Source organism: Bubalus bubalis, chromosome 17 (genome assembly GCF_019923935.1).
Source record: "Bubalus bubalis isolate 160015118507 breed Murrah chromosome 17, NDDB_SH_1, whole genome shotgun sequence".
NCBI classification, from domain to species: Eukaryota; Metazoa; Chordata; class Mammalia; order Artiodactyla; family Bovidae; genus Bubalus; species Bubalus bubalis.
The window spans coordinates 68,377,271-68,398,345 of record NC_059173.1 but is presented as its reverse complement, the minus strand read 5'-3'; the positions used below and the strand labels follow the sequence as shown (position 1 = coordinate 68,398,345).

The following is a 21,075-nucleotide window of genomic DNA, read 5'->3' as shown; positions in this document are numbered from 1 at the left end:
CCCCCATAGAACTCCTTTCAAAATTGGAGTCGGTCTTCTCACACCCTGCTGTTTATTTAGCAACTAAGTTTATGTAATACTCTAAACCCTTTGTTATTTCAGCAGGCTTCACAGCATCTTCACCAGGAGTAGATTCCATCCCAAGAAACTACTTCCTTTACTTATCCATAAGAAGCAACCCCTCATTTGTTTCATCATGAGACCGCAGCAGTTCTTCAGGCTCCACTTTGAATTCTAGCTGCCTTGCTATTTCCACCACATCTGCAACTCCTTCCTCCACTAAAGGCTTAAATTCCTCCAAGTCATTCACGAGGGATAGAATCAACTTCTTCCAAACTCCTGTCAATGTTGATATTCTGACCTCTTCCCATGAACCACAAGTGTTCTTAATGGCATCTAGAATGGTGAATCCTTCCCAGAAGGCTTTTTATTTGCTTTGCCCAGATCCATCAGAGGAATCACTATTTATGACAGCTGTAACCTTATGAAATTTAGTTCTTAACTAATAAGAATTGAAATTCAAAATCGGTCCTTGATTCATGGGCTGAAGAATGGATGTTGTGTTACGGGCATAAAAGCATTAATTTCATTGTACATCTCCATCAGAGTTCTTGAATGACCAGGTGCATTGTCAGCGAGCAGCAATAGTATGAATCTTTTCCCTGGGGGTTAGTAAGTATTCAGTAAACATGTTGCAAACAGATGTGCTGCCATCGAGGCTTTGCTGTTCCATTTATATAGCAAAAACAGAGTAGACTGAGCATAATTAATCAGGACCCTAAGATTTTCAAATCTTAGGCTTCTACTGAAAGTCACCAGCTACATAAGACCCTAACAAGAGAGTCAGCCTGTCATTTGAAGCTTTGAAGCCAGGCATTGTCTTCTCCTAAGTATGAAAGTCCTAGATGGCATCTTCCAATAGAAGGCTGTTTTGTCTATGTTGAAAATCTGTTGTTTAGTCACTAAGTCATTTCTGACTTTTTGCGACCCCACCAGGCTACTCTGTCCATGGGATTTCCCAGACAAGAATACTGGAGTGGATTCCCATTTCCTTCTCCAGGGGATGTTCCCAACCCAGGGACCGAACCCATGTCTCCTGCTTGGCAGGTGGATTCTTTGCCACAGAGCCCCTAGAGAAGCCTCTATTTACTGTTGCCACCATCGTTAATTGTCTTAGCTAGATCTTCTGGGTAACTTTCTGCTGCTTCTACATGGGCACTGGCTGCTTCACCTTGCACTCTTGTTACGGAGACAGGGTCTTTCCTGACATATCTCATGACCCAACCTCTGCTAGCTTCAGACTTTTCTTCTGCAGCTTCCTCACCTCTCAGCCTTCAGGGAATTGAAAAGAGTTAGGAATCCCAGGGACAGGGGAGCCTGGTGGGCTGCCGTCTGGGGGGTCGCACAGAGTCGGACACGATTGAAGCGACGCAGCAGCAGCAGCAGCAGGGCCTTGCTCTGGATTAGGCTTTGGCTTAAGAGAATGAATGTTGTGGCTGGTTTGATCTTCTATCCAGACCACTACGACTTGCTCCATATCAGCAGTAAAGCTGTCTCACTTTCATTTGTACATTCACTGGGGCAGCACTTTTCACTTCCTTCAAGCACTTTTCCTTTGCATCTGTAACTTGGCTCACTGATGCAAGAGGCCTAAGTTTTCAGCCAATTTCTGCTTTTGACATGCCTTCCTCACTAAGCTTAATCATTTCTAGCTTTTGATTTAAAGTGACAGATATGCAACTCTTCCTTTCACTTGAACAATGGGGCCATTCTAGGATTATTAATTGGCCTGATTTCAATCTTGTTGTGTGCCAGGGAATAGGGAGGCCTGAGAAGAAGGAGAAAGGTGGGGGGAAGACCAAGTAGTAAAGTCAAAACACACTACTTTTATCATTTGAGTTTGCCATGTTACATGTGTGTGGTTTGTGGTGCCCCAAAACAATTATAACAGTAACACCAAAGATCACTGATCACAGATCACCAAAACAAATATGATAATAATGTAAAAGTTTGAAATCTTGTAAGAATTACCAAAATGGGGCACAGAGACACAAAGTGAGTAAATGCTGTTGGAAAAATGGTACCTATAGACCTGCTCAACAAAGGGTTAACACAAACCTTCTGTTAATTAATAATAATGCAGTGTCTGCAAGGTGTAATAAAGCTAGGTCTGCCTGTATAGTTGGTAAACTCATAATAACTGTATGGTAATAGATGGTAACTAGATTCCTAGTGGTGGTGATTTCGTAATACATAGAAATATCAAATCACTAGGTTGTACACCTGAAAGTAATATAATGTCATAAGTCAACTATACTTCAATAAAAATTTTAATAAGTAAATAAAATAGCGCTGAAACATTGCATCAGTAATAATACAGAACATAAGCATTTGGTGCAATGGCTCCAACAGGGAGGAAGCCAGGGAAGGTGAGATTTGGGGACAGGGTTCCAGGGGTCAGAGGCGAAAGCGTGGGGCCCTGTCTCCAGAGGGAGATTCTGAACGAAGTTTGGGGAGAAATGCAGGAGAGGGGTTCCAGAGAAGGAGGCGGGAAAGGGCTGAGGGCAAACGGGGAGCCCTACCCTCGTGTGCAATGTGCCAGCACTCCCTTTGCTGCTCCGGGCCCCAAGCCCCGCTCCTTCCAGCCCCTGTGTGTTCCGACAGGCAGGGCCCTTGTACCGAACCAGGAATGGAGCCGCGCCCCATCCCCAGCCCAGGCTCTCTCAGGCAGGAAGCAGCCATGCGGCCCTTCGGGCGGTTTTCCTAAGAGCTTTTACTGAGTGCAGCAGGGGAAGCAGCCAGGTCCACGGCTCCTTCCACATGGGCTCCATCCTTGCCCTGCATCCCCACCCTCTCACTTCTCCATGTGGACCCTGTGGGAAGGGGGAAAGCCCTGAAAGCCACCGGGACACAGGGCCCGTCCACGTAGCACAGGAAACAATGCTCAGGGCTCCTGCTCCAGGGCTGCGCGGGGGCCGCGTGAGTGAAGCCGCGCGAGGGCCGGGGCAGCGCGGGCGCGAAGCGAGAGGCTCCGGGAAGGACATCTCCCATCGCTCGCTTGCCTCCAAAGACTCCTGCCAAAGCCGCTGTAAGCCAATCTAGGGTCAAATGAGAAAAGGAGAGAGGGAGGTCGACAGGGCCCCATGTAGAATAACCAGTCCCGAAGGTCACCTTTACATGAGGACGTAAGTCACAATGAATTTACATACGCATATATACATAAAAAGGAGAAGGCGATGGCACCCCGCTCCAGTACTCTTGCCTGGAAAACCCCATGGATGTAGGAGCCTGGTAGGCTGCCATCTATGGGGTCGCCAAGAGTCGGACACGACTGAGCGACTTCACTTTCACTTTTCACTTTCATGTATTGGAGAAGGAAATGGCAACCCACTCCAGTGTTCTTGCCTGGAGAATCCCAGGGATGAGGGAGCCTGGTGGGCTGCCGTCTATGGGGTCGCACAGAGTCGGACACGACTGAAGTGACTTAGCAGCATATGAATAGAAACACACGTGCATGATAGTACTGTCTATATATTGCTTGTTGATAGTATATTAAAACTCTAGATTATCATGGAGTTTAGCTGATATGATATATTCATGTTCTGTGTATTGTAAAATGAACAGAATTTTAGAAACTAAAAACTGACTTATAACAATGTTTGAAAAAGAGAAAATATTTTCTAATATATCATGTTTGGTGCGTCTCCCCATTTTTCACTCCACAGATTGGTTTACAAATGGTTTCTTCTAATCTACAAACTCAGCTATGCATTTGGTGTTGTGGGTTATTTGGCTATCATATTTACAATGTGTGGATTCCATTTATTTTTCAGGTAAGTATCTCCAATTAAGATGTTGATGTCTCCAAGCACTTACTTGTAGCATTAGCCTGGTCGCGTTGGCAGCGTCCGGAAGCCGCACTTGGCCCCGCGATTTTCCAGGGACACCCTGTTTATAGTTCTGTCATTGGTGTCATAGATGCCACTGGGGGAAACTAGTAAAAGGAACAGAACACTCAGATTTCAAAGTTTTTAAAAAACTATAATCTTTAAAGACATCATCATTAAAAGTTGGCCTATATTTGTTAGAGCAATTTTTATTAAGCTAAAAAGTCCCCTTCTACAAAATTCTTAAGTCTCATATCCCTCTGTATATCTTTCTTCTTTAAACCCCTAGAACTATGTCCAACACAGTAGCTGCCAACCCATGTAAATACTCAGCACGTAAAATACGAAATAAGAGGTGCTGTAAGTCTAAAATACACATTGAGTTTCAAAGATCGTATAAGAAAATCCTTTTATGATTACATGAGATGACAGTACTCTGGATGTTTTAGTGAAATTATTTGATCTGTTTCTTTTTACCTTTTATTTGTGGCTATAAGAAAATTTTTAATTATGTCCAATCTGTATTTCCATTGGACAGCACTGCTCTAGAATTTTGTTTCTGCTCTAAATCGCTTCTGCCGGAGGCATTGAGTAAAAGAGGAAACTGAGTGCTTAGACATTGAAAGAGAAGTGAAGAGGTAACAGGGCAACAAAGTCTAGGGAGAAATAAAGGAAGTTGGGATAATAATATCCATGACTCAGAATCATGTTTCCACTGGGAAGATGGCTGCTGAGACGTGCTGTGAGTGAGGTTCTCAGGGGCAGAGCTGTAATGAACCTGTGTGTTGGAAAGGAAGTGTGAGACATACCACTGTGGAAAAGCACTCAAATGAAAATCCCTGGAATATCTCTCATGTCAAAATTCCTCTCACTCCGGGACCTCCTTGTGGTCCTGTGGTTGGGACTCCAACTGGGGTGCAGGTTCCATCTCTGATCAGTGAACTAAGATCCCACAGGCCACATGACCAAAAAAAATTACTCTAAATCTCTGGAACCTTAGAAATTTGAAAGGCAGAAGTTAGCTACCCATAAGTCATAAAACAAGGAAGAAACTTGATGGAGACCCAGCCCTGGGGTGAAGGGCTCTTCCTGTGGCAACACAGAAATCTGATTTCATAAATATTTCATGTAATTTTCAGAGAGGGAACTCCTACCATTCCCTAGGAAGAAAGGGATAGAATACAGCTGTACAGATCTATTATTGTTTGTTTAAGCTATAGAAAGACACTGAATTATTCTTGCAGCATACTGTCTATATTACTTTAATGTATGTAAAATATTTTTTTACTTTTATGAAGTCACTTGGGACTGTAGTTACCCCCAAATTATTATCTGTGTGATTTTAAGATCCTTATCCAGGAATTCTCCTATAATGAGGTGTATGAAGAACCTAACCCTTCAGATGGGAAATGAAGTGAGAATCGTTCAGTGGTGTCTGACTTTGCGAACCCACGGACTGTATGTAGGCTGCCAGGCTCCTCTATCCATGGAATTCTCCAGGCCAGAATACTGGAGTGGGTAGCTTCTCCAAGGGACCTTCCCAACCCAGGGGTTAGGGAACCCGGGTCTCCCACATTGCAGGCAAATTCTTTACCAGCTGAACCACCAGGGAAGCCCTCAGATGGGAAGGAACTATTTTTTTCACTACTAATTGTCGTTGAGCACAATTGTATTGAGATTCTTTTCTGTGGAACTACAAGTTTGTTGCTACACTTTTTATCAATTAGACTATAAATCCATGCTCCCCTGGGCATAGAGGGAAGGTCATCTTCATTCTTCGTCACTGCCCCAGTTTGGAAGGATGAAGCTGCCCACTGTGTTGGAATGCCCAGTTCACAACACCAGAAGACCTCTGCCCTCCAGGTCTGCACAGCTTGTACCATTCCCTCCTCAAGTTAACAGAACACAGAGACAACCAGTAGAGGGTTCCAGAGAGACAGACTCCCACCTCCCCTCCTCTCTCCACTTCCTTCCTGCCTCAGCAGACCCACCGACTTCCATTGCTAGTATTAGTGACTCTTGCAGAGGGAGCAAATCGACAGTGTGATCATTAAGATCCAGATATTACATCAGGAGCTAATCATTCACTTTTTAAAGAAACCTTTACCTTTAGAAAAAGAAGGCGGTGGGCGGGGGTGGGGAAGGGGCTGATTCACGTTTGTTATATGGCAGAAACCACCACAACATTGTAAAGCAATTATCCTCCAATTAAAAATAAATTTAAAAATAAAAAAAGAAATAGGGGTTGTTGTAGAGAATCCTAGTGTATTTGAAATATCCAACTTGCAAAATAAAATTTTTTTATTAATACATAGCAACTATGGCATAGTAACAAATGACATCAAAATGTGAGCTTAATCCCTGTACCAATTGTCAGGTTAAGCAATCATTTTTCCTAAGTCTCCATTTTTCAAACCAAAGTATGGCTAATGATATCTATCTCCAATATTTTTAGGTAAGATTAAGTATTTGAAAGCATTCTATAAAATCTAAGTTTGATCACAGGAATCAAACTTCTCAGCCCTAGCTACTGTCCAGACCCCACCCCAAGCCACTTAAATTAGACCCTAGAAGATAGTGTATTAGTATATACTTTAAATCTCCCCCAGGTAATCCTAACATACAGTTAGGGCTGAGAACCATTGGACTATTAAAGAGGTTCCTAATGTTAGCTCCCCACTGCAATCATCCTTGCCTGGAGAGCTTCCAAAAATATTGCTGCATGGGCTCCACCTCCAGAGAGCTAATGTAATTGGCCCAGGGTGCAGCCTGCAGATGGAGGTTTTTTACAAGCTGCCCAGGTTTTCCCACCGACAGCCAAGTTTGAGAACCTCTGGTTAGAGTTGGCTTGTCTCAGCACTGCAGTCCAAAGAAGACGTTAAACACTCTTTCAAGAATTATTTCGTCCACTTAGCCTTGAGTGGTAAAACTTAAAGGAATGGAGAGAATTTTAAATTCACTTAAAAAAAAGAAACACTAAACAAATAAATGAGGGAAAATACATTCAAGGTTCTGTTAGATACCATGGCAAGAAATACTTTCCAAGCTGCAGTCCTTCCCGAAACCAACCCCGCCCCCCCCCCAAGATGCCCATTCTTACTTCCCTCGGCTGTTGTTTTCAATAGAATCAAAGCTAGAGATTCCATGGATTTTGGCATCGTGTCCTTGTTCTATGGCCTCTACTATGGAGTAATGGGGAGAGACTTTGCAGAGATCTGTTCGGACTACATGGCTTCTACTCTAGGGGTAAGCATTGCTTTCATTCTTTGAAATCATTTTTGGTATGTAGAAAAATGGTCTCATCTTACACATTTGTGACCATTTTCAGAAATAGATGTTTTTTGGTTCTATCAGCCTAACTGCTCCTTGGATTCTCTGGGTGTCAAATTCTAGCATACTCCAATTGCCAACATTTAAAGGTTTAGTAAAAATTAATCTAAAAAATAAAAATAAAGAATTAGTAAAAATTCAGCAATAACAAAAACCCTTTATCTGCCGATGCAAATAAAAGTCATATTTGATGCACATAAAGCACTTTAGAATCAATCAATACCTCAGGGTAATAATCATCATAAAGATCAGTTATTATACAGCATTTGAAGAAATAGAAGAGATAAAATGTGTGCTAAATGTATTCTGACTGTATATTGTCCCCTGGAATTAAAAAAATCACTAATAGCTTTTTTAACGCTCTTAAAATTAAAACTCAGAATGGACACACTTTCTGGTAAGATGGATTCCAGATGCAGATATTAGGAGTAACCATCTGTGTCTAACACACGTGCATCTCTTAAAAACTTACATCCCAAAGGTTCCGGGTGTGACCCAGTGGTTTCAGAAATTCCACATCTCTGTCCTCTACCAGTCTGTTGGCACACATCCAGGTATGAAATGGAGAAACCGCTGTGAGCAGCGAGGAAAGACTGGCCTTCTGGACTGTGTTCTCCCCTCCACTTACGTTTCAGGACCGAGTCAACAAGGCCTTTGTTTCATCCCCCACCTCCCCTTCCCCATCTCTGTAGACTCCATCTTACTCTTTCTGTAGAGCCTGGAGTCCAACTTCTGTGGTGGAATGCTGGAATGGCCAGCCTTGTGTCATCTCTAAGACAGCTGCCTTTCTACTGAGGTCTAAGGCAAGCACAGAAGGGAGCATTTTCACTCCCAGTGCCTCCAACAGAAACCAGAGCCATCCCCCTTCTACAAATTTCCAAAGCCTCTTGTGCCTGCTTGTGGACAGGAGAGGAAGAGTTGAATCTCCTCTGTTCTCCAGTGGACCAGGAAGAAAAGATTTAACCTAGCAAAAGAACAAAGTCTTTAAGCCCCAGCTTTACAGAGATTCCTCACCTGATTCCATCCCACCAGTCTATGATATCTTGTCATCTCCTGCCATCCTCATTTCAACCACCAAGTATTGTCTCAAGCCATTGGCACAACCACCAGTGACTTCAGCTGATGGTGTGTGTGTGTGACACGTGTGTATATGCACTTATTCATGTGCTTGTGACAGAGGTAAGGAGGAAGCACCACACCAGTGCCTGAGCCGCACACTAATTAAGTCAGACTCTGGGAGTGGAGCCAATGCATCTGCTTTGTTTTAAAAGCTCCCTAGGAAAAGGAATAAGCTATTAAGCCATGCAGAAAGTTGGATGAGTCGTAAATATATAGTGCTAAGTGAAAGAAGCCAGTCTGTACTCTATGATTCCACTTATATGACAATTTGGAAAAGGTACAACTGTGGAGATGCTAAAGAGACCAGTGGTTGCCAAGAAGCTTAGGGAGGGAGCAGGGTTGAATGTGTGAAGCACAGGGAATTTGTTAGAGTGGTGAAATTATTCTGTATGATACTCTAATGGTGAATGCATGACACTATGCATCTGTCAAAATCAACAGTACTTTATAGCAGAAAGGTTAAACCTTAAGTGTGCAAATCTAAAACAAGTCATGTAGGATGTCAGGGAATGCCAGGATAGAATGCGGACTGTGACAGGAGAATTCAACTGTATTACAAATGTGTGAAATAACCTCTCTGAAGTGGGGGGGACGGGGGAAGTACTGACCTATGTCTCTTTGAAAGGAGTGGAGATCTACGATTAAAAGCAAAAGGAACTGTATGTAAGCACTGCACTCCATTAAGTAAGTTCCCCTCAGGGCTATGGGGCTACCCTGATACCACTGCGCATGTATTCTGGAACTGGACTCCAAGTGAATGGAAGACTGGTCATGGAAGCTGTTTCTTGCTCTCAGAAGGCTACATACATGCAAGGAGAGAAGGCTAGAATGATCTGTGAATGGATCAGAGACATCAGTCTGAACTGGTATTTAGTTTAACATAGATTGAAAGTGAAAGTTTGAAAGTGAAGTTGCTCGGTCATGTCCGACTCTTTGCGACCCCATGGACTGTCAGGCTCCTCTGTCCATGGGATTTTCCAGGCAAGAGTGCTGGAGTGGATTGCCATTTCCTTCTCCAGGGGATCTTCCCCACCCAGGAATCGTACCCGGGTATCCCACATTGCAGGCAGATGCTTTACCGTCTGAGCCACCAGGGAAGATCCATATAACATAGATTATATGTATCTTAATGTAGATGATATATATAGAAATATTTTATAGATATGTGTATACACATGGGTTAGAGTATACAGATATATTTCCTTGCTTTGTCAACTAAGAAGCCCTGGAAGCAATGACAGCTTAGTAGCAGTGAGCACAGAAAGTGCTCCGATCTTGTTTTCTAATACCAGTCTATAATAAAAGGAAACAGTGTTCCTTGGGAGAACGGCTGATTCTGGGTCTTGGAGGGAACATACAATATGAACCTAGAGTATTTTGTAGGGCCAGAAAGTAAGGAGGTTCTCAAAAAAAGCCCACACAAGAAAAAACCCACAATGCTGAGGGTATGTCAAGGAGACACAGAAGCCAAGGCTGAAACAATTTGAGCAACGCAGTAGCAGTAGAATTCGTAGTAAATAGTATTGGGTTATAACTCGAAGTTTAGAATAAATATCCATGAGTCCACAGTGAAGTACATGAATGATTGAATAGATAGATATATAAATAAATGAGAATAGACAAATCTCCTATTCAGACAAATTCCACATAATTTATGGAGATATTCCACCTTTAAGAGGTTGCATGGTTAACTTTTATGTGTCAACTTGATCAGGCTCTCGTATCCAGTTGTTTGACCAAAGATGAGTCTACATGTTGCTTTGAATGTATTTTGTAGCTGTAATTGACTTTAAGGGAAAGCAAATACCCTTGGAAATATAGATGGGTCTTAGCTAATCAGTCAAAGACGTTAAGGGCAAAAACTAAAGCTGTTCAGAGAAGAAGGAGTTCTGCCTCAAGTCTGAAAACTCTTTCCAGAGTTCGGGCTGCTAGCCTGCCCTCCAGGTTCCAGACTTGCCAGCCTCAGATCTTTAAAATGAGTCTCTCTCTCCCTTCCCCCTTTCTCCCTCTCTGCCCACTCTCCCCCCACCCACATGCATGCATAGCCTCTGTTCTATTTCCCTGGAGAACCCTGACTGAAACAGATATGGACCATAACTCCTAACTCCCCACTCCCTAAGTGTGAACTGCTCATGGTGATGGTAATTTCCTTCCAAAGATACAGTGTAGAAAGAAGTAAAAGGTAGTTTTAGAGTAGAGAAACTTGACAAACACTACCTCAAACTAAGTAATCAAGGTCAACATCAACGATGATGGATCATGTTGACTGCACGCACCCTTGCCACGATGTGGCAGAGGTGGCATTTCACCTCTGTTCTCCTCTTCCCTAAAACTCATAAGCTCAGCATAATCAAGAGAAAAAAACATTAGCTAAAATCCAAGTGAAGGACATTCTATAAGCACCACCCCCACCCCCAAACTGTCAGTCATAGGGGAAAAAAGTCTGAGAAACTGCCAAAGCCAAGAGAAGCCTAAAAAATAAAAAAAGAGAGAAGCCTAAAGAGATAAGACAATTAATGGTATCCTGGATGGGATTCTAGAACAAAATAAGGACATTTGAGAAAAGCCAAGCAATCTGAACAAAGTATAGACTTAATTTCATAATAATGCATCAGTGTTGACTCATTAATTGTAACAAATGTACCACCCTAAATGTAAAATGATAATCACAGGGGAAACTTGGTATGGAAACTCTATTCTATCTTTGTATCTTTTACATCGAAAACAATTATAAAATAAATATTTTATTTTTAGAAAAGCTTCTTAGACATTCTAATGTGCTGCCAATGTTGAGAATCGCTCCTCATCCACAGCCCTGGGGAGATGCAATGTCCCAAGTTAGAATTCTAAATGCACTGCTTTCTAATGGGATTAGTCTTTGTACTCCCTATAGTCAGATGGGATTTTATTTAAATTGATTAAAATTTTAATTATATTAAAGTTAATTAAAAGATACATAGATGTCTGGGATTACTTGAGATCTGGGAATCAGAGTCTCAGGAGAATAAGGGGAAGGGTCAGGTTCTGGGTAAATTTAAAAAGCTTCCCATGTCATTCTGAACTACAGCCCTCGATAAGATTGTTCCTCTTAAAGGATTCCTCAGTGGAGAAGTTAGGTGGTTATAATTAGCGATGTGCTTTGGGGTTCAGTGGGGTTTTGCCTGGGAAACCTTTACCCCACAGTAGCATTGTTCCTATGGCAAAAAACATTTCAAGTTCTAAAGCAGCAGAGAAACAGTAAAGCCTCTATGTCTTCAAGCTGGCAGTGGCTTCCCTGTGTTCACAGAATGATGTGTGCTCTGGGCCTGTCCCCCAATAGTTCTACAGCGTCAGTGGGATGCCCACCAGGAGTCTGTCGGACGACATCTGCGCTGTGTGTGGGCAGAAGATCATTGTGGAACTTGATGAAGAAGGGCTCATTGAAAACACCTACCAGCTTTCATGCAAGCATGTGTATCCTTTTCACGGGAGGCCATTTGGCCTTCCTCAAGCCAGTGCTGGGAGATGGAAAATCAGGGAAGACTGTCCAATCACCCCCCTCCTCCTTTGTCTCCTCCTTCTCCCCACTTCCTTCTGCCTTGCTTAGCTCCCTTCACCAAACCCCAAGCCTTTATGCTCCCGTCCATTTTCTTATTGAGACTCTCTCTGATCCCTGATGAATAATGAACTGCTCTTAGTTAGCAGCCGGTAAACCTCTTTCCCTCCTCCTCCCCACCCTCCTCCTCCCCCAGTAATTTCTTTTTTAAAAGAAGTCTTCAGGCCACACAGACAGGAGGGCTGCAGCATCTGAGCAGAGGCTGGCTGGGAGAGCCGGTGAAGCCTTAAGCACACAGGTAGCCAGTGAGGACCAGGGGAGAGAGGGTGGGGAGTGAAGAACAGAGTGCAGTTTCAGCTGCAGGGCAGAGCTCAGGACTTGCCTGGCGGAGCCCTTGTCTGAATCTCACAAGAACAAGAATGACAATGTCCAGTTTTTTTACTCTAAGGATTGAATAAATGGAATCTGTCCAGATTAAACAGAATCAAATCATGAGTGCTGCACATCTACGGTATTAATGGTGGCGTGTTTTACCTGGAAATAATTCTCAGGAACCTGCTTGTGTCAACAGTGGTGATGGGGAAAGCCAAGTATCAGCTTTGGTCTTGAAAAGAGGACACCTTAAATTACACAGGAAGGGACCAAAACAGGAGCACGTGGCTCTTGGACCATTTGATTCCCTGGCCTATGGGTTGTGCCCCAAATCACTATCCACCAGAGAAGGAATCTTTAGGGGCCAGACCAGCCTGGCCCTGGAAACCAGCACCCTCTGGGACTCCAGAGGGTGTCCCGCTGGAGACACCTGAGGAAGGGCTCCATGTGCATCAAGAGCCCTGGGCCGAGGCTGCACCGCCTGAGTACGTAACTCTGGATGCCACAGTGGTGTTGGTGTTGACCAACAATCAGTATTTTAATTCTTCTCTTCATACAGGGAAAAGAAGGCATCATTTATCTTTATTTGATAGTACAATATCAATTTTATAATATTGCTGTGCACTCAGTCAGTTCAAAGCTCTGGCATTATAAGGTGATCAAACCATCTGCCTCTTGCCTCTGAAGCCCACCGAACTCAGTCAGTAATACCATAGACGTGCAGCACTCATGATTTGATTCTGTTTAATCTGGACAGATTCCATTTATTCAATCCTGAGAGTAAAAAACTGGACCAAATGCATCTGAACTGTAATAGGAGCCTTTACTCCAACATTTAAGTCTTAACATTTTAAGGTAAGAAACACAAAGATATCCCATGTGGGATTCTATGTGGTTTTTCAGTGTGATACATTTCCCAAAAACCTATCATTCTTAGTAGAAATTTTCCAAGTTTGGTCCTAGTTTTAAATATGATTTAGTTTTCAAATGTTGGAACAGAGCCCCTTCTGCCATTTGCAAGTGGAAATATTTTCTCTCTCCACCTTTAAAAGCCCTTAGGGATTGTTGTACATGTGTGCATATGTAATCGAAAATGTAGTCACCTTTAAATTTGCTTTGCAGGGAGTATTATTAATGGCCCATTTTAGCATGAGTCATATTAGCACGGAGTGGGCTAACATGAATCATATTAACAAGGGGTGGGAATCTGAGTCTTGCTCTGCAGAAATTCTGCTGGGGTGAAGGCTTTTCATATGAGATTTTGAAGATAAAAGGGGATATTAAAGAGGAGATGAACATCTCAATGCTTGCTCAATGAGCCCTGAATGCCATACCTATCTGGAGGGTATGGGGCTATACACCAGCTCTTTTGAATGAAGAACTGTACAGGTTTTGACTTACTATCTTTGTTATAATACACTTTATGTTAACCCAAACATGCAAAAGTGACCCCAGTTCCAAGAACATAAAAGAATGGGGACTCTTGGTCGCACACCAATCTAATACCGAGGAATCATCTGCATGGCCTTGATTGTCTCCACCTCCACGCCCTCTGTCAGTGAGGGACCGTCTACATGGGTGCTGTAGCAGATCAGGGAAAGCCACCCTGGGATCAATGACTGTAGAAAGAAATCAACACGATGAATCTCATAGTTAATCATTGTGTTTGTTGTTTAGTCATTAAGTCATATACAACTCTTTTTGTGACCCCATGGACTGTAGCCCACCAGGCTCCTCTGTCCATGGGATTTCCCAGGCAAGAATACTGGAGTGGGTTGCCATTTCCTTCTCCAGAGGATCGTCCCAACCCGGGGATTGAACGTGCATCTCCTACATTGGCAGGCAGATTCTTCACCACAGAGCCACCAGAAAAGCCCCAGTTAATGATCTTACTCAAATCTATAAGCTGTGGAACCCGAGGAAAATAAGTTTGCAATAGTAATTGGTTTTGAATGATTCATTCAAATATTCATTCAATAAATAGGCATGTGTGTGTGTGTGTGTGTGTGTGTGTGTGTGAGTGTGTGCTTAGTGGCTCAGTCATGTCCATGTCCAACTGTCTGAGGCCCCATGGAGTATAGCCCACCAGGCTCCTCTGTCCATGGAGTTCTCCAGGCAAGAATACTGGAGTGGGCTGACATTACCCTGTCCAGAGAATCCTCCTGTCCCAGGGATCCAACTTGAGTTTTGCATCTCCTGCATTGGCAGGTGGATTCTTTGCCATTAGTGCCACCTGGGAAGCCCCCAAACAGGCACTAAGGCACTGCTTAAGGTGCTGAGCACAGAGATGAATGAGTCACTGCCCCACAGGTAGCACATTGCCCGGGAGAGAGATGTAAGTACACAAAAAGTCATGACCCAGAGTGACTTGACTCAGGCTCTGTAAGACTCAGTCCCTGGTGCTGAGGGAAAACATACGGTTCATTGTCAACTGTGGGGACAAAGCATCGAAAGGGATTGTATACAAATGAATCTGTAAGTGCCTAGATTCTATATATTCTATTTCAAAATAACTAGCTCCTTATCAGTAATAAAAACTTGAGAAAAAACTTACGAAGCCAATAGAAATATCTGTACAAATATTTGACCACAAATAATTTGAACTTGCTGCGATTCATGGGGTCACAAAGAGTCGGACACGACTGAGTGACTGAACTGAACTGAACTGAACTGAATCTCATTACACAGATGGTAATGGGTAGGTGCCTAAAAAGCTAAATGGGGAGATGCTATGATAAATGCAGAGATATGCACAAAAAGTGAGGATATGTTTACATAAGACATCCTGTAAAAAAGCACATCCACATTCTTTGTCTAATTTAATCACAGAATCTGAGGTCAGAACATGTAAGGCTAAGAAGATCGGGAAACTCCTCAGGGTCATAGGCTTTGACTTCAAGCTCACTGCCCTTGGTGGGTTCACTGTCCTGCAGAGGCTCTAGGAAAGCAATGGACACAACCAAGTCATGGCCGAGAGCCATTTCTGCCTCCACCACTCCACCCAACAGGTGGCATCACTTCCATCACATCGTCATGAAGTAGACCTTACCCTTCAATATCCAGAAGCTTCCCTAACAAGATCCCTAAGCTTTCATGAATTCTGCATCCGAGGTTGGTGTATTGTTGGTAAAAAGCAGACGTGCCCTTACTGCAAAGAGAAGGTCGATTTGAAGAGGATGATCAATAACCCGTATCCTTTTTATAAAGTTATGAAATATTATTTTCTGGCAACACATTCTCTAATCTAAACTTTCCTTATCGTCACTACAGGTACGGCAGAAAACACTGTTTTCCCTAACTACCTATTTCAAAGTGACTTGTCCCTTTTCTTGCCCATGTCTGCGTTACTATTCCAGCTAAGTTAAATGCCAAAAAAGATACATTCTACTCTTTGTATTCCACTTATTCCACTATAAGGACTTTAGTGAAAATGTGATGGGACATTGCAAATATGGATAATATGAATATATGGAAGGATAAGATAAGTAGGTAGGCAGATAAATGGATGACAGATAGGCAGAGAGACAGATGATAAATAACGGGTGGATAAGATGAGTGGATGGGGAGGAAAATAGAATAGAAAATTTAAAAGCCCCAACTGTGAACTAGAATATAGAAAAGTATTTTTAAGGTGTACCAAATTGTATTATTTCCAGAATTAGTAGGGTTTTTCCCCCTGAATTTTGGCTTCTTTAATTCCTTGCTATATCTCATCTTTTCTTAGGCTAACCTAAGTAATAATAATATTGAAAGGACTGAAGACCTACTACAGATTTGGTCAGTGAATTGGCAACAACAGGATTTTTATAGACAGCAGGGACCCCCGACCAAATAAACTCACATCTCGTTAAGGTCACAGGAAGGGAGTGTCCCCTCCAGCGCTGACTGCAAGCCTTGGCCCTCCACCCCACCCGCCCAAGACCACAGTGTCTCTTCCAGGGGGGTAAACAGATCTAAAACGCATCCCCCTTAAGTGGAAGAGCCCTGAGGGGATGGCCACAGCCTGCCAGGAACTCCCTCTTAGCTCCTCAGCAGCAGCCTTCCTACAGTCAGTCCCCTACGTGTGCACCTCCAAGCCGTGAACTTTCAGGGATGGGAACATGCCTTTGCGTGTCCAGTCATGTAAGTTAGCTCGTGTGTCTGTTCCGCCACTGTACTGTACTGCTGTACCTTTCCTGGTACTGTACTATAAGATCAAAAACGTGTCATTTTTTGTTTGCTTGATTTTTATGTGTTATTTGTGTGAAAAGTACAGTATGTATACGATCATGTTAGTTGGGTACCTAGATAACTTGGTTGGACTTACGAAAGCACTCTCTGAACGGAACTCACTCATATGTAGGGGACTTGCCGTATTCCTTCTGAGTTCCAGTCACCTGACTTTCACAGTGCTAAAGGAGATCCCCGATCCCTGCCCCCTGACTCTTCACCGACCCTCGCTGTGCAGGTTCACCAATGGCTATCTGCAGAAGCGCCGCCGTGGCTGAGAGCTGCAGGTCAGGAAGGACTTGCCAGTAGAGCCACAGGGCGGCAGCGAGGTGGACCCTGGGTCTCAGAGCCACACCCCAGCGCAGAGAACCCGCTCAGCTCCCTCCCAGCTGGCTTTTCTCTCAGAACCCGGCCAAGAACAGCCCCGGCAGAAGGCTGTGATGCACCTTTTCTCCTCACTAGGCTGAAGCCAGAACAGCTTTTGGTTAATAACTCACTTGTGAAACCTCAGTATATGTGTCTTTGTTATAAAATGGGTGATAATATGATCGTAAATGTCACCTTAACGATCATTTGAATAATAAAAGACAATTGGTTTCTTTGAGAGAACAAAATGGTCTTGAGAGAATAAATTTTTAAATATTACATGTACTTTTTTTTTTCTGTGAAATACAAAACTATGTTTCTGAATGGAACATCCTAACAACAAGCATCATTCTTCTAAGGCAGCTAAAGAAACACATGCACTCCTCATTGAGATTCAGTGTAAGATGATTCATATGAAAAGTCTGCCTTTCCGTGTATAACACGGCTAATAGAGATACTACGTATGAAGTTCCCTCAGCACAGTCTAGCTGAGGGACCAGGATAGGATATGTATTATCAGTGAACTATGTCTTCCTTTTTAACATGCAGTGAGTTCCCTCTGATGAACGGATGGCAGAATAGCCCAGAGCTGTTTTTGCTCGCTTAACGGTAGTTTTCATTGCCCTTGATTTTCCACGTTCATCATTCCCCGCTTCCTCTTTCTTTCAGTATGTGACCCTTACCTTTTATTCTTATTTGGGATTATATTTGGGGATTTTATTGTAGACCATTTTACTTTTAGAAATTAGATGTAGTATAAATAACTGTGACTGTTTCTGCTACGTGGCTAGATGTAGCACAACCTCCTTAACTGAGATTCAGCTGGGAGCGCACACACTTTCTATACGGACAGATCCTGGACTGGCTTCGTTACCTGGTAGCCTGGCAACCCGTGGTAATCGGAATCGTCCAAGGCATTAACTATTCACTAGGGCTGGAATAGCATGGCACGCTTACCCCAGAAGCAATGTACTGCATGTTGAAATATTTTCTAATACTCTTTTAATTTTTAGAGATCCCAAGAATTTAGAGAACTGAATAAAAACTGGCACTGGGTCTGTGTGGAAAGAATTTAAACAGAAGCTGAGCAGTGGAATAAACACAGAGGCCTTGCATCTTTCGGGTTACAACCCTTTTCTCATCCGTGCTCGTGGCACTTTTGGTACCACCCACCGTGGACATCCCATCCCGAGTTTGGCTTACAGTGATCTCACCTGGGATGGGTTTCAGGGGTCTGCAAAGTGCTTCTCACATACCATTTTATTGAGTTACAACAAATGCCGTCTTATCAGTTGAATACCTTCAAAGAAGTAGAGTCATTAAATCTATGGTTTAAGGACACGGTCTTTTCTGGTCTCTGTTCTTGTTACCCTGCGGCAGCTTTGGTACCACTGAGCCCTTCCATTAGCGATCACTCTCGAAACCTCTAGCACCGGGTGCTGCCGTCCTCACAATGGGCCAGAGCCACGCGGGGTCCGCTGGGGCTGCTGCACACTCAGCCCACCCACGGGTGACTGAGGGAGCGCACCCCTCTCTTCTTCTGGGCCACCCTGTTTACACGTAAACACACACACACTCCTTCCATGGCCATACTGTTTTCGTTTCCATCCCAGCCCTTTTCAACACCTGAAATCACATCATAGACTCATTTGTCTAATGTCTGAATTCCTCTCCATGAAGACAGAGGATTTTATGTTTTGTTCCCTACTATCTTTGCAGCACTTGGGCACCATGTGACACATAAGAGGCACCAATAAATATCTGCTGAACAAATGAACCAATCCAACAAGAGAGAAAAAATGAACAGAATTCAGAAGACAAGTCAGAACAAATTAACCTAAGAATGGTATTACCACGTTTAATTCCCTCAAATTAATTCATTTTAAATTACTGGTCATTTACTAAATAGTCACCACTATACATCACACCAGACATCTGCAACACTTGACGATATTATACTTGAAGGAAGTAAAAAGGAAACACGTCTATTGCCAAAACACGGGCAACACGTTGCAGCAACATAGGTGACCTAGATTATCCTACTGAGTGAAGTAAATCAGAAAGACAAATATCCTATGATATCACTTATACGTGGAATCTAAAATATGGCACAAATGAACTGATTTATGAAACAGAAACAGACTCCCAGACAGAACAGACTTGGAGTTGCCAGTGGGGAGGGGCGCCAGGTGACTGTTGGATTGGGAGTTTGGGATTAGCAGATGCAGACTATTATATATAGAAAGTATAAACAACAACCTCCTCCTGTGTAGCACAGGGAACTATATTCAGTATTCTGTGATAAATCATAATGGAAAAGAATATGAAAAAGAATGGACATATATGTATAACTGAATCACTTTGCTGTGCAGCAGAAATTAACTCAACACTATAAATCAGTTATACTTAATAAATTTTCAATAATTTTGGCAATGTGCTTCATACAAAATTCCATCAGAGTTATAATGAGATCTCACATTAAGATGTTTTTTTGGCTGTCCAGTTCTTCATTGCAATGCATAGGCTTTCTCTAGTTGCAGGGCAGAAGCTTAGTTGCTCCGAGGCATATGGGATCTTAGTTCCCCCACCAGGAATCAAACCTACATCCCTTGCATTGGAAGGTGGATTCTAAACCACAGGAACACCAAGGAAGTCCCTCACATTAAGATTTCTACCTGTTGGTAATTTTCCTTCTTGAAACTACTCAATGCTTCAGTATTACAACTGGCTCATCATCCAGATTATTAGAAGATTTAACTCTAGTTTATTTCCCTCCTCAGCAGACATTTCAACAATTCCATATATATTACATAGCAGCCATGTGCAAGGTTAAAGAGAGAAAATGAGATTCTTGAACTGGATATTGACAAAGCACCTCGCAGTTGGATAAACACCAACTAAAACTTAGTTTCTCTTCTGTACAAGAGTCCTTAAATGACCTCTGTTGTATGTGACCTCTGATGTATTCGACCTCTGGGGTATTTGCCACTTATTTTTTATGGAGAGCTGCATGATGACCCTTTAGAACTGTGAGCAAGTAAACCAATAGATGTCTGCATGGAATTGTGACTGAACTTCAGAGCTTAGAAATGTTAGATAATTACCAAACAATATCAGGGGCAAAAAAAGAGATGCTATTTTCTTTATACAGTTTAAGCATGTAAAATCTAATCTCAGTTTTATGAAGTAATATATATATACACATTGAAAAAATTATGGAGAGCACTAACCTATCTCCAGTTACCAGAGGTTAGCTCAAGGTGAAGGGATAAGAGCTGACTCTTTAATTTCTTTTATTTTTTTTTATTTTTTTATTTTTTAATTTCTTTTATATGCTGTAGTTTCTTTTCCAAAATTTCTACAGTTTAACATTTGTAATGAAAAAAATTAAGATTCTTTTCAAAAAATTATTTTAGATCTATCAATTAACTATGAAGCTGTTTCTGTTGCTGTTTAAATTACTGAAATTAAATCTACAGATCACGTCCATGTTAAATTTGTCTGGTTCTCATGACAATGTTATACTTATGTAGGAAATAGAGAAGTAAAGCAAAAAGTCCATTTTGTGTTTGGTTTCTGTGGCATCTCTAGTTTCCTCTTCCTGAACTTGCCTGTTTTTTATTAGACTGGCTACTGTCTCCTCCACTGCATGCTCCCAGGAGTTTGTAAGAGAGAAGAACCCACCCTTGGGTTTCCCAAGGACTAAAACCTATTATGCATTTAATGGACTTATTTCTTTGGTATAACTTTCTGCAAACAGCAGAAAATATACCCGAGATCCCCACTAGGACCCATAACACAAAAATGTTCATTTACAAACCATAATATCTAATGAGATGAACCACTCCATGGAAAATAATAATCGCTAACATCCACCACAGGTGCCTGTCGGCCTGTGTGGGCCCCGGGTCTCCATTCTTGCGGGCATTCCTCTTGCCTCCTCAGCCTGAACAGCACCCCGGGGCGCACACCCAGGGCTTCACTGACTCTGCTGCACATCAGTCTCGACACAGGACCCTCTGATGGATTCATTACTGCCCTGTCTTTGTGACAGGGAAATATCTGCGGTCAGACCGACTTACCCAAAGATGCACTTGTCCTAACCCAGGGCTTTCTGACTTCAGACCCCAGTAAACCACACAGACCCAGTTCTGGCTGAAGATGAAGCAAGGTCACTTCCTTCACACATGGTTCCCAGCTTACCAAGAGAGTTGCACAAAATCCAGGAACAGCTCCTTGCTTTTAAATTTAATGCAT

General features: G+C 42.7%; 1 protein-coding gene across 5 annotated transcripts in view; it reads left to right on the top strand.

The window, feature by feature from the left end:
• The window catches only part of RNF175 (ring finger protein 175), a 65,299-nt gene extending 47,404 nt beyond the window's left edge, over positions 1–17,895 (top strand). For 3 of the 5 annotated variants that reach the window (XM_044930574.1, XM_044930573.1, XM_006070113.3), the window contains 5 exons: positions 3,726–3,833; positions 7,013–7,133; positions 11,656–11,789; positions 15,332–15,433; positions 17,641–17,895. In XM_044930574.1, coding sequence (XP_044786509.1) covers positions 3,726–3,833; positions 7,013–7,133; positions 11,656–11,789; positions 15,332–15,433; positions 17,641–17,761 — 586 coding nt within the window. In that variant the 3' untranslated portion in view covers positions 17,762–17,895. Of the gene's footprint in view, positions 1–3,725; positions 3,834–7,012; positions 7,134–11,655; positions 11,790–15,331; positions 15,434–15,513; positions 15,942–17,640 lie in introns of those variants that run through there. The other 2 variants (XM_025268214.2, XM_025268215.2) reach the window with 2 other exon arrangements.
• Positions 17,896–21,075: the final 3,180 nt, after the last annotated feature.